General features: G+C 38.9%; 1 protein-coding gene across 11 annotated transcripts in view; it reads left to right on the top strand.

The window, feature by feature from the left end:
* The first annotated feature begins 295 nt into the window (after nt 1-295).
* TNPO3 (transportin 3) overlaps nt 296-14,252 on the top strand; it is an 80,200-nt gene continuing 66,243 nt past the window's right edge. For 10 of the 11 annotated variants that reach the window (XR_011231795.1, XM_069462534.1, XM_069462535.1 and 7 more), the window contains exon 1: nt 296-751. Coding sequence is in view for 8 of the 11 variants with exons in the window: in XM_069462534.1 (XP_069318635.1) it covers nt 632-751 (120 nt within the window). In the remaining 3 variants the exon portion in view is untranslated. Of the gene's footprint in view, nt 752-12,076; nt 12,238-14,252 lie in introns of all 11 variants that reach the window. The other variant, XM_069462537.1, reaches the window with a different exon arrangement.

Below are 14,252 nucleotides of genomic sequence, written 5' to 3'. Positions count from 1 at the left end.
ACCAGGGATAGAAAGGATTCTTCGAAGAGAGATAGGGAAGTCGGAAGGGGAAAAAATGACTTGGATCCATTTCCAAGGCAAGGAGAGCAGCTCAGGTATAAAACACATGTCAGTCGCAAAGCTCCAGCTGGAAGCGAGGAACAGAGAGAGCTACGTCTTATCACTTCTGACCAGCTCCCCGCCCGACAGGGTCACTTCCGGGAGGGGGCGGGGAGACAAGAGGAGGCGTGCCGGGAAGGAGGCCGTTTGTAGTGCACCAGGCGGAAGTGTGCCAAAGGTATCTGTGCTGCCGCTTCCGGTTCGGGTAAACGCGACTTAGGTGCACAGCGTGGTTTGTGTCGTGCGAAGATAAGCTTCTGAGGGCAAGTCACCGAATGAAGAGGCGTGCACTGGAGTCTCAGAAGTCTGGAGTCAGGGGAAACAGCGGAAAGGCCAGGAACTTGAATACAACCTTACTGCTGTTTCCGAGGGGGCAACTTCCACGGGGAACCCCTCTGCCCTGGTAACGGCCAAAGAGGAGGAGATGGCGCCAGTCAGGGAGCGGCCGTGGCCGAGACTGTGAGGAAGCGCGAAGGCGGAGCAACCGGTTAGCCTCGGGAGAAGAAGCAGAAGGGTCGCTGCCGCCACCACCATGGAAGGCGCAAAGCCGACATTGCAGCTCGTGTACCAGGCAGTGCAGGCGCTTTACCACGACCCAGATCCCAGCGGAAAGGAGCGCGCCTCGTTTTGGCTTGGGGAGCTGCAGCGTTCGGTGAGGGGCCAGAGAGGCCGTTCTGCGCCGCGGGGCCGGGGCGGGGTGGGACCTAGGCTCGAGGGGAGAGCCTGAGCCCGGCGGTTGGCCTCGTGAGGTCCTCCTTAGGGAGGAGCTGCTGCTGTGGGGTGGGGCTGCGAAGCTACATCTGTGCCGCTTTTCGGAAACTAGTCGCAGGTGATCGGTCGCGAACTGGCCCTTTCCCCACCCCGTAGAATCTGATTTGTAGGTCCTAAACTCGCTTGTGGCATCAATCTAGTCGTCTTTCAGTGCTACCCTTGCTATTCCTTCTTAGGCCATGCTTTTCCGTTTTGTCTTGTTTCTACCAAACCCAGCCTGTGTTTCTCCACTTTCCACTTAAGGATGCTTTATCCATCTCTCCCCTCTGTGTCCAAGTGTTATATCTGGCAATTTCTTCCTATTAGTAGCCTTACTCATGTCTCAATGTTCTTGCCTATTTTCACTCCAGTTTGAGTCCTTTCTTCTCGAAAGTTCTCAGGTTTCTAGATTCTTAAACCTGTGAATTTCCCCTTGCTTTGAAGTGCAACATAATATGAAGAAAAAAATCAATTCTGCTTTTAGAAAATCTTTGGAATTCTCATTTTGCTTCATATTGGTCCTCTAACCTGTTACTTACCTAAATTTTAGATTTTTATTTACAATATGGGTATCATAGCCGCGTTGATTATTCCATATAACTATGTGAGCATCCAGTTTAATTGCACTTATTATATTTATTGTATTTCCACATTCTTTGATTCACGTTTTATGCTTCATCCCCTAATTGTCACACTCATTTTTGCTGTGCTTTATTTCTATGTGAATGTGTGCCAGGGCTGTCCGAAAAGTGTCCAGCCATGTAATATGAAAAATAGAGAAATTTATTATATTAACAATGGCTGGATACTTTCCGGACAGGCCTGTATACTTGGTGATTTTACTGAATTCGGTTTCACATGTAAGATTAACTTTACAAATTGTGAAATACTTTGAAAACTAAAGAGGCTTATGCAGACTGACAAAATACTCACCTTTACCTTTATTTTTGCATTTTTTACTCACAGGCATAGTTTTTGTTTGCCCCTTTCCCTTTTATCAATTTATTTGAACTCATAATTGATACTTAAAGGTGTGCTGTCCTATTAAATCAGCCCGTAGGCTACATTTAAAAATTTGCAACTTTGACTTTGAATATTACACGTAACTGGAGTCCCAGTCCTGGTTTCCCTCCTTGGAAAATAAAGGAGCGAGACTCGATGTAAGTTACACAAGAAAATCATTCACATATGGTCTCATCCAGTGTTTAGTTTTTGTGATCTATCTAGGGAGTTGCAATTACCTGATCTTCCTTTAGTTTTCTAAAGTATAAATAGGAGAAATGCTACATGATACTACAAAAGTCAGCTCTTACCAGCTAAACTTGTTTATTGTTATGTGTGTTTTAAACCAATATTTGCCTACTATGTGCCAGCCAACAGCTGTGCTGTGTGTTGGTATTTGGAAATGAACCAGACAAAGGTCTCTTCTTACCACTTAGGGTAGTTGTGATGATTCATTGAGTTAATATCTACAAAGAACTTAGAAAAGTTCTTGGAACATAGAGCTTAAATATGCTAGCAATTATTAAAGTGTTGGTCACTTTTCTTTCCTTTGTTCCACTATTCTCTGTTATAACCTTATATCATCATCACTACCACTGTTAACAATCAGGGTCCCAACAGGAACAGATGGCACACTTGACAGGATAATTTGAGGAGAGTTTATTATATAAAAGTACTAGTATAAGATGTAGTTTCATGGTACCACAAGGAATAGTGTAAAAAAGTAACCCCTACCCAAACTGTTAACATCCTAGCCCAGAAGGGCTAAGAGAGGGAGAAATCACTTGAACTCGGAAGAGGATTACGGAGTTGGCTGCCTTGAGAGGAGTGATGACTACCTGGTGAAGGAACTCAGTTTAAGGTGACCTTACAGGGATGGAGCTGGAGAAATGAATATCCTGACCTATTCTCCTAAATTCCTGCTGTATTCCTCATGGACCAAACCTAGCCAGGAAGCCAGGGGACACCATAAACTGTTGATAAAGTCTATGCAGGTGAGCCTATTAGAGCATGGTAGAAAAGGGTAGAAAAGTGGGCCTGGAAAACATCTAGCAGTCACACATCACTTTTAGGCAACTTCAGCATCTGGATTGACAATTCAGCTAATGCTTTGGCCTCTTGACTCCTTTACTTTGTTTTCTTTAGCCACCCGGTTACACAGTCACACTCAGGGTCTTGTCATTACTAAAAGGTCACCAATCCCCCCAAATTACTAATTCAGACATTCTGCTCTGATCACAACCCACTGTTTCCAGTTTGCCAGTTCAAGAATCTCAAATAACCTCATGTAGTTATTTTTTGAAGTCTTATATAATTTTGATTTTTATCACGATTTAAAAATTTTATTTTTATTTTATTTATTTATTTATTTATTTTTTTGAGACAGAGTCTCACTCTGTTGCCCAGGCTAGAGTGAGTGCCGTGGCGTCAGCCTAGCTCACAGCAACCTCAAACTCCTGAGCTGAAGAGATCCTCCTGTCTCAGCCTCCCGAGTAGCTGGGACTACAGGCATGCACCACCATGCCCGGCTAATTTTTTCTATATATATTTTTAGCTGTCCATATAATTTCTTTCTATTTTTTTTTTTTAGTAGAGATGGGGTCTCGCTTTTGCTCAGGCTGGTCTCGAACTCCTGAGCTCAAACGATCCGCCCACCTCGGCCTCCCAGAGTGCTAGGATTACAGGCGTGAGCCACCGCGCCCGGCCTTATTTTATTTATTTTGAGACAGGGTCTTGCTCTGTTGCCCAGGCTGGAGTGCAATGGCGTCATCACAGCTCACTGCAACCTCAAACTCCTGGGCTCAAGTGATCCACCTACCTCAGCTTCCTGAGTAGCTGGGATTGCAGGCATGGGCCACCATGCCCGGATAATTTTTCTGTTTTTTTTTGTAGAGACAGGGTCTCATTATGTTTCCCAGTCTGATCTCGAATTCCTGTCCTCAAGTGATCCTCCTGTCTTGGCCTCCCAAAGTGCTAGGATTACAGGCGTGAGCTCTGCACCCAGCCCAAGAATTTTATTTTTAAAACAAAAGTTTTGTGCAACATTTTTTTTCCTCATGGTATCAAAACTAACTTCTTTCTTTCTTTCTTTCCTTCCTTCCTTCCTTCCTTCCTTTCCTTCCTTTCCTTCCTTTCTTCCTTCCTTTCACATTTGCTTTGTTTTCTATATATCTATAATAATTCATAACAAAATCTGTCAGTAGTATAAATAGGCTCTTTGTTCAGACTGTAATCTGTTTTCTTTTTTGGCTGTAGGAAACATCTGTCTTGAGAGCTTTCCATCTCCCTGCTCCAATCTGGCCTGCTTCTCTAGGTCTATTGCATAATTATTGTCCTGGGATTCCTGTTTGACACTATCCTGGGGAGTTCCCTTCACCTGGTTGTTGAGTTGGATCCACTGATTCCTATATCCCATGATCTATTCCTGGATCACTCATTTGATGGATAATTGAGAAGGGAACCTTCTTCTCTCATTGTCTTTGTGTTGGTCTTTTTTTTTTTTTTTTTTTTGTGGACTGCTTTTATCTTGAGAGGAGTGCTATAGTCTCCTGCCATGGGGTTTTATAAACTAGGCTGCCAGTGTGGCAAAGACAGGTGGGGGAAAGGCCAGGGGGCCACAGGATAGATCTCACTATTAAGCATGTAGGTTTTGATTTAATCTCCTGTTTTCAGTATGATACACCTGTCGTTAGCTGAGTCTGTTGTCCAGGTATCCGGAGTCACTGTACTTCAGTCTTTCCACAATAAATCCTGAGTCTTCTGTTATAATGGGAGAGCAGTAGCCTGGCTGCTCGAGTGTCAGGGAGAAAATTTGGGAGTCTAACTGCTTCTTATACAGATTTTGAACCCACCCCCTTTTTTTTTTTGTTCCAACTGTACGTCTGCCTTCATATATACCTGGTGCTTTTAATTCCCCAGCCTTCCTAGGGTTTTACAACACGAAGCAGTTTGCCCCTTTCTTTCCCCATTCTTAACTCGTCCTTCCTCCCTACCCCCAGACAAATCTGAGCCTTCTCAGATCTGCTAAGACAGACATTCATCCATTAGCTTTCCAATTTCCACAGTTTTGTTTGTATCTGTTGTCCGTTCCCATTCCCTCTGTCCTTGTGAGTGTTCCTCTGTCTTTGTGAGTTTTTACCATTTATTTATTTTTAAATCTCTTTATTCTGATATTAGTGGATTTTTGGAAGGGACCTGAGAGCAAACAGATGTGCTCAGTCAATTCAGTCCTCTTAACCAGAAGTCTCTGCATTAGTTCTCGAATTTCATTGAAACCTCAGTCCATTGACTGCCCCTTACTTTTTCTTTATTAGGTCTTCCTGTCTTTTCTCTTTACCCAATTTGGATTCCAAGGTCCATCATTCTAGTCACTTTATTGAATATACTATCATCCCTCCCCTCTGATTTCGTAAAACTTCAACATGGGTTTATCCATCTGCTTTTCCTCCTGTCAGATCTAGCTGCCCTGCATCTCTTCTGAAATCTCTGGAATCTTGATGTTTTGGTTTATCCCACGTCTCACCTGCATCCTCAGACTCCTTGTTTTTTTTTCCCTGTAGGGATGGAATCTTGCTCTGTCACCCAGGCTGGAGTGCAGTGGCATGCACAGTCATAGCTCACTGTGACCTGGAACTCCTGGACCCAAATGATCCTCCCACCACAGCCTCCTGAGTAGCTGGGACTGTAGGTGCATGCCACCATACCTGGCTAATTTTTAAAATATTTTGTAGAGATAGGGTCTTGCTATGTTGCCGAGGCTAGTCTTGAACTCTTGGCCTCAAGCAATCCTCCTGCTTCTGCCTCCCAAAGTGTTAGGATTATAGGCATGTGTGCTGCCATGCCCAGACTGTTTTACTGAGTCCTTCCTGTCAACCTTCAGATAGCTGTAATATTTCTCATAGTAAGCAAATATCTTGGGGGACAGGGAACACTACCTTTGCACAACTTTGTTATTTCTTTGATTTCATTCTTCTGTGCTTTTACTCCTTCCCAACCCTGTCTTTCTAATGCTGCAGAAACTAACCCATCTTTTCAAAGCCTAACCTAAATTCTACTTTCTCCTTGAAGTCTTAACTGGTTCTCTTTAGCTGAGTCATTTCTGCTCCCACTGAAAGCCTGGAGCACTTTATTTCATTGCATTTGTCATTGTGTTTGTTTTTTTTTTTTTTTTTTTTTTTACCTTTTTGAAAATTTGTTTTGTCTCCCCCACTAGACTGTGGGATCCTTATCACATTTGCTTATGTAGTCCTATGCCCATAGTTGAAGGAATAAACCATGGTTATTAAGAAAAAGAAATCAAGATGCCTCACACAAAGGCTTTTAAAAATGTCTTTTTCATATCTTAAGTTTATTTACAAACATCTAGTATGCTATGAATTCAAGAGTTTGATCCATCTTTCAAAGAGATTGCACCTCTTAAAATGCTCTTCATATCTGTTGGAATGATGAATTAAAACATCTTAAGCAGTTGGTGTCTTACTGTAAAGAAAGGTGCAGCAAATCCAGATCCAAAGTACAAAGTCGTCATAATTAGTAACCGCCACTTATTTTTCTCTGAAAATGACAAATTCTTCTTGGGGCCCTCCTCATAGTGGCTCCTACGGACAACAGAGGTTGTGAACCTCCGGATGCTCTGTGCCAACATGGTGCTGTTGGAAGCTCTGCGAAAGGCACAGAGACCGAAGGCAGAAGAAATGGCAGCACGACGCTAAGTTCTGAAAATGTTTATTGGTGGAATATCTGCATGGAGGCACGTCTAAAGGGCTGTTGGATAACTCAAAATTGTCTTTATCTGCAAATTTTATTTATTTTTGTTGCCATTCTTCACTATATCCATGATTAATTAAAAATAAACAATTTTCAGCCTCCTGTGGATACGCTGTTTTCAGTCTTTCCATCTTTTTTATTAAAAAAAAAACCTTTATGAGATGTTTATATTGCCCTTATTTTATGCTTGCAAAGACTCAGGTAACGAAAGGGAGAGGAACTTTTTGACTCAATAAGGCTTTCTTGAAGTAGTTATTAAGTGGCATTTGTAACCAAAAGTCTGTTTTCATGTAGTAATAAACAGTTCTAATTTTTGATTCAGAATTGGTAAGGAACAGAATTTGCTTGGTTTGCTATAAAACCACTTTCAAGAATACACATTTTGCAAAACTTATCGTTATTCCTCTCCACCACTCACATTACTAATCTTAGAGTCATTTAGTGTAGTTCCAGTGACGTGGTGACAATACACTTGGTATAGAGGTGCGATTTGGACATGCTTTCACCTATGCTAATAGTTAGCATCTTTTCTCTTTTTCTAATATTTGTATAAAACAGCTATTTTCTGAAGAATCTGTGCTCGTTAAGCTTTTTTCCACCAAAATTCTTAGAAACCTATAGACATGATTATGTTTTATGCGATAGGCAGATATCAATGATAACTTCAAAGTGTTCTGAAAGATCCTTATCTAATAGTAGTACCCTGTTCTGAACATTTAGTAGCTTACTTTGTCCACCCTCAGTAACCAAAATTAGACAATGTAGAAAGCTATGGAAGAAAAGACCGTCTCTTTATAGGGCCAATGAATTATGCTACTCAGTTGTTGTAAGTTTGCAATTTAAATTATAAGTAGGAGAAGACTTACAGAAACAGTCTATGGATTAGAAGTTACCGGAAATGTTTCACAGTCCAATCTGGAAACTGAAAAATCGTGATGAAAAGCATAGAAGACATAAAGAGATGAAATAAACCATGCTTTGGTGGACTCATTTGGCATTGTCATGTTTGGTTTATCACATGTACATGGGAATTTTCCTCTTAGATATCATATAGAAAGGTCATGGGTCATGGAATATCAGGTTTAAACTTCTTTCCTAGTACCTTTCCTCTTTGGAATTTCTTGATTCTTTAGCCTAGTTCTAAAACCCAGTGTTTTCTTTTTTTCTCTAACAATTTACTGATACTGATTTCAGATACTGATTTATCTGAAAATTTAGGCTTTATTTTGGTGTGTGTACGCTTATGCTCTCATTTTCCAGTCAAGTGACCCTTAAAACAAAGCTTTTGAAAAGAAAGCCTAGAAAATAGAAAATGTTCCTGTACAACTTCTGTGGATCAGCTAGTTCAGTGAATGTAGGAATACTGTATGCCTGCACTGGTAGAACCTGGAAGTATGTAAGTAAATAATAAAAACCAAAGGCCTTTCTCCCGAAGCATTTACCAGTTGCCCAATATGATAGCTACTGGCCAGATGTAACTGCTTAAATTTAAGTTAATTAAAATTAAATAAAAGTTAAAATTGATTCCTTACTTGCATTATACACATTCCAAGTATTGGACAGTGTAAACAATGGAACGTTTCATGTCTTTGGAGTATCAGAGTTTGCATATGTGAATTCGTGACGGTATTTCTGTTGGCATGGTAGGCTGTTATCTGGTGGCATTCCTCTGTATTTGGATTAGTTATTTCTTGTCTTGCCAGGCCTGGGGCCAGAGTTGATGATTTTATTCAGGATATAAAATTACCAGGGCACTGCTTCGTTTTCTAATTATAATACAGTTTTTCCAAAGCCTTTCAGATACTTCCTCATTCTTTCATGGGTGATTGCACTGATGTTTATGGAGCACATGGAAATAGGTTTTATGGATTTTCTTTATTGTGGTAAAATATTCAGAACATAAAATTTACCATTTTAACCATTTTTAAATGTGTAATTCACTGGCATTAAATACATTCACATTGTTGTGCAACCATCACCATCCTCCATCTTTAGAACTTTTTCATTTTGTAAAACTGAAACTATACCCATTAAACACACCCTAGTAACCACCATTCTACTTTCTGTCTCTTAATTTGACTACTCTAGGTACCTCATGTAAGTGGAATTACATGGTGCTTAGCCTTTTTATGACAGGCTTTTCTCCCTTAGCATAGTATCCTCAGGGTTCAGTCATGTAGCATGTGTCAGAATTTCCTTCCTTTTTAAAGCTGAGTAAATTCCATTGTATGTATTTACCACATTTTGTCCATCTATTCATCCATCAGTGGACACTTGCCTCCACCTTTGTGAATAATGCTGCTGTGAACGTGGGTGTACAAATATCTGTGGGAGTCCCTGCTTTCAATTCTTTTGGATGTACAATATGCCCAGAAGTGGAATGGCTGGACCATATGGTAATTCTATGTTTACTTACTTTTTTTTTTTTTTTTGAGGAACCACGATACTATTTTCCAGATTTTATAGAATTGTAAGCTCTGTTGAGCATAAAAACAAATTCATAGGAAGTTGAGATTACTCAGACTACATGTCCTATTTCCCTAGCTTGTACCATGATACTGAAATAGTACTAGAGTGTTTTACATCTGTGCAAATGAAGCTCCAGAGAGAAGCCTTATTTCTTTTTCTTGAAAGTTCACAGTATTGCTAAAGGGGATAATTTTGTAGTCTTTGGCACGCAGAACCTCTTTTTTTTTTTTTTTTTTTTTTTTTAAGACAGAGTCTCACTCTGTTGCCCGGGCTAGAGTGAGTGCCGTGGCTTCAGCCTAGCTCACAGCAACCTCAAACTCCTGGGCTCAAGCGATCCTCCTGCCTCAGCCTCCCGAGTAGCTGGGACTACAGGCATGCGCCACCATGCCCGGCTAATTTTTTGTATATATATATTTTAGTTGTCCATATAATTTCTTTCTATTTTTAGTAGAGACGGGGTCTCACTCTTGCTCAGGCTGGTCTCGAACTCCTGACCTCGAGCCATCCACCCGCCTCGGCCTCCCAGAGTGCTAGGATTACAGGCGTGAGCCACCGCGCCCGGCCAGAACCTCTTAAAAGTATTGGCTTAATACTCTTCTGGTAGAGTTTCCAAAATGAAAATATTAGGAAACAGGTGTTTTTCCTTTTGGTGAATTTTCTGTTTAACAGAGTTTACATTATAGTTTTTGCTTATTTTTTTTAAGCGCATAGCACAATTCTTTTGCTTTTCATCTGTATTCATTGTTTCCTTGTTATATTTTTTGTCTGAGCCATAGCGTAATACTGTTTAAACAGTTATCCTCAAAACAAGAGAATGTATTTGGAACTAGACTTGAAAATGTACATGTTTTTATATAAGCATTCAGAGTTTATTTTTACACCTTTACAATGCTTTCAGCTAGGTACCTCACATTTCTATAAGTTTTAAAAATTTGAGTCTTCAGCACTGTGCTAACATATACTTAATATGTGTGATAAAATTCTCATCTGGTTTATATGGTTATTAATATCAAACTTGCTCACATAGTCAGGAATAGAGACCAGTGATGAAAGGAAATACATTTTCTATATTTTTGGCATTTGGGAAGCCCTTATATGGGTTTCATTGAAATGGTTTCAAGCTTGGCATTTTTTACTTTTAAAGCAGAGCTGCCTAGTATAATTAATAAGGGGCACAATTAAGTGATTATCAAGTAATGCATGCCTTAGTTACGTCAACTGAAGTTGATTTTATGGATCCAAACTTATTTGTTTATCTTTTTACAGGGCCATTTTTGGGGTTAATATTCACAGTCACAGGTGATTGAGGATTTTAAGTTTTTGTAGGGATTCCTGTCATGAAAAAATTGGGACAAGATATATCTCAGTACCATCTTATGTGTGATTGACAGCTACAAAGTTGAGCCAGAATTCATCTGACGGAAGTCATTATGACATAGGATTGTTTGAAAATACTTGGCGTAGAAGCACTGGTATTTCAGCAGAAACTAGGAGGGACCACTGTGTGCAGTGCTGTCATTTGGCCTTATTGATTCCTTTCTTTGACATTAAGATAGAACAGTGCATGTGAGCACTACAGTCTTCTGAAATTGATTTGGAGAGTTTTGAGTCTGAATGGCTTATATTTTAAATAATTGTTTTTAGCTAAGAATGTCTTCCCTCCCATATGGGAAATGATTTTTTTTCCTTTTGATTATGGAGATGGCTGTGAAAATGTTAAGCTGGCTGAACTTATCTCTATAAATGAACTTTTTTGCTTTTAGGAAAGTTTTTTACGCATATGAGGGTTTTTTGTGTTTCTGGGAGCTTGCTAAGGGCTTTATAGTTATTTTTCTTTTACAACTTTTTTTTGGAGGGTGGGCGTCCTTATCACTGCTGTGGTGAAGATACAGGCTAAGTTTCATTTCATAATGGTTTCTGTGTTTTAGGCCATCTTGGAGAAGAAGTTATATTGAAAAATATTTTTATGTAGTGATGATTATTTTATGTGCCCCTCAGCTTATTTTTTAAAAAATAATATCCTTTCAAAACATCTTCTCTGCCCACTGTCCGAGAAAACCATCAGTAAGTAATTTGTTGTGGCAAATCTATCAAATTGTCTCAGATTTATAAAATTTCCATAAAGGATTAAATATAAGAACTTAAGAGAGTTGACAACTTAACAAATTATTTTTTGTGTTTCAGGTAATTTAGATTTATTCTTTATTGGACTCATGAAAATGAGTTTTTCTTCATTTGGGAAATCCTGGTTTTTCTAGGTCTATACCACATTGTTGCAGGCCATGTATCTAAAACGTTGCTTTGGCTGATTTATGATTTTCTTTTTAAGAGTTCTTTTTATTCTGTTCCGATAGAATCTTCCATTCCCAAACAAATCCACTGAGTATACTGTAAATCTTCGAAAGTCTTCATTTAACAAATGTATCAGTCACTGATTGAAATGCTTAAAAAAATGCAAGAACCTGACACTTTTATGTTACTTTTCAAGTCTCATGCAATTATCTGTATTTCCAGAATCTCATTTTCTATTTGCCAGACCTCTTTGATACTTAGTATTTTAAGTAATTCTGCTTATTTTGAGGAGTTTTTGTGTAGGATTAACTAGCATCCCTAATCTGCTTCTAATTCTTGGCAGCTAATGAAGCCGTAGGCTCCTATCTGGGTTTGTTCTTGCATTGTTGAGGGCCTGCTCAGTGATTTCAGTTGATTTGGCAATTTTAGAAATGTTGGTGTAGAAGTGAGTCTTGGAGCAACAGCGCACCATTAAAGAAAAAAGCGGGCAAGTACTTTAAGGCTCTGCTGTGAAGTATAATGAAGGACTTAGAGCATGTTAGTGAAAGGATTGCTAGGCCATAGCCTGCCTCATATTCATCACATAGTCATGGAAATATCTTTTGAAAAGACTGCTATAAAGGCCTGCTCTGCTACTGCTTTGTGAAATGGAAGATTGGGATTAGATTCTTAAATGGAAAATGTTCTCTTGTTGCAGCCTCTTTGAAATGTGCTGCTAGTGGGAGCTGCAGCTTCCTCCTGCTGACTCTGAGCCCCAGGCTTCGGTTGAGATGGTCCTTTCAGAAATGTGGAGCTTAGTCCAAGCCTGGATTTCAGTGGGTAGCACCTGGCATCTGTGGCTAGAAAGTCCTATGAAGTGTAAGTGCTTTATTCTCTCCTTGTAAAGAATCTCCATTTCCTTCCTTCTCTTCCTTCTTTCTGTAGCTTAGCAGAAGGGAAGAATAGTGAGCAGTGTACTGTAGCGTCACAATTTGGTTGCATCTTCTTTATGACTCAGTGGCCAAAACAAGATAATTGTTACGTTTTGGATGTCACCAATTCTTAAACTCCCCTACAATTCAAAATAAAGTGATAAATTATGACCCTTCACATTTAGTAGTAGCACTTTCACCTCAGGTGATATTTCATTGACAATTTACTTAGTAGCTTTAATACTCAAGGTTGCCAGGTTTCTTTAGAGTTCATTTGCATATTTAGTTCTTTTTCCTAAAAAGAAACACACTATTTAAAAGGAGAGGCACATTTGACCAGTGGATGAGGCAGTAACAAGATAAATAAGGATACTTGAAATTAGAAGATACAACTCTTCTTTCCTTTTGCTTCTACTTGATAAATACATTTGCACAAAAGTGATTCAGGAATTTTTCTAAGACCAATTCCCCGTAGAACTGTCCTAGGAAATACATATAGTTGACATCTATATTTTAGTTAAAAAATAAAACAAAACACCAAAAACTAAATAATAACATAATGAGCATTAGAAGATGCAAATTTTTTATTTGGTTTAGTTGTCTGGGTCCAAACATCATTCTCTTTTTTTCGTTTTTTAGAAATACTGGTAATATCTTAAAGTAAGCTCATTCCAGAAGAGACTCCTGTTTTTAGAATTTGAGGTTCCCTTCACTGAAAATTTTCTGAAGTTTTTAAATCTTCAGATTTTAGCTAGGAAAATATTGAACTACTTCTGATCACTAAAATATGTAAAAGATACATATTTAAACAAAACAAAACCAAGATTCCATCTTGGCAAGGCCAGTGAAGTTCTACAAATGTGAGGACTCAATGAAAAATGTCTAATCTTCTCAGGGCCTTTGTGTTTAGCTGTAAAGAACTGATTCGCTTGTTCTCTGTTTCCCTTTCTTTCTCTAAACATTTTGGATTTTGTCCTGATGGGTGTCCCCAATCCAGTAAGTATCTCAGCTACTTAGTAATTTCTAAGAATGGGCTTCATGTTTGGGAGACAAAAAGATGTTAATGTCTTGTTATTTGCTTCATATTTAACAATATAATATGTACCTGTTATGGCCAAAGTATTTATCTATGCATATCGGGAGATGCAGAGATAATTAAGGTTGTGTTTTACTTTTGAAGAGAGCTTGCCATCTATTGGAAAAGATGAACAAAGGCCCAGGTAGTTATAGTACAAAGTTCTACAGTTGAGCTGTTGGAGTCAAGGGTACCGTGGTAGTAGGGTTAAAGGATCCATTTATTTCTGCTAGAGACTTCTTTTCTAAGTTGGTTATTTTTAGATTTATTTAGTTACAGAATAATTCAGACTAAAATTTGATTTATTTGGTACTGTAAAATCAGAGTAATTGTGATTCTGTGTTTTCCAGCTTTTTTTTTCTTGCATGTTATACAGTTATTGATATATTCCATGTTAGCATTTTAAACTAGCCTGTCTAAAAGAATTGTGGGACTGTTGTAGTGTGTAGATATCAACATGAGAACTGTTAGGCTATGTAGAAGTTGTGACCTGCAGTCTTATCAATTTTCTGTTTTTGAAAAAAATTTTAAACTTTTTTTTTTTTTTAAAGAGATGAAGTCTTGCTCTGTCTCCCATGCTGGAATGCAGTGGCACAATCATAGCTACCTCACTGCAGCCTTGAACTCCTCTCCTGGGCTCAAGCCATCCTCCCACCTCAGCCTCCTGAGTAGCAGGGACTATAGGCATGTGCCACTTTGCCAGGTCTAAACTTTTTTTTTTTTTTTTAACATTTTTATTATTTATTGATTTTTCTTTTTTTTTCCAGTGGTAGCAGGTCCCATTGTAAGAACTTTAAACTTTTTTGTTGAAAGGTAATTTTTCTTACACATAGTAAAGTATACTATCTTAAGTGTGTATAGCTCAGTGGGTTTTTACTTTATGTGTA

This window comes from Eulemur rufifrons, chromosome 29 (assembly GCF_041146395.1).
Source record: "Eulemur rufifrons isolate Redbay chromosome 29, OSU_ERuf_1, whole genome shotgun sequence".
NCBI classification, from domain to species: Eukaryota; Metazoa; Chordata; class Mammalia; order Primates; family Lemuridae; genus Eulemur; species Eulemur rufifrons.
Note: the sequence above shows the minus strand (reverse complement) of the source record. Positions and strands in the feature narration are given on the sequence as shown.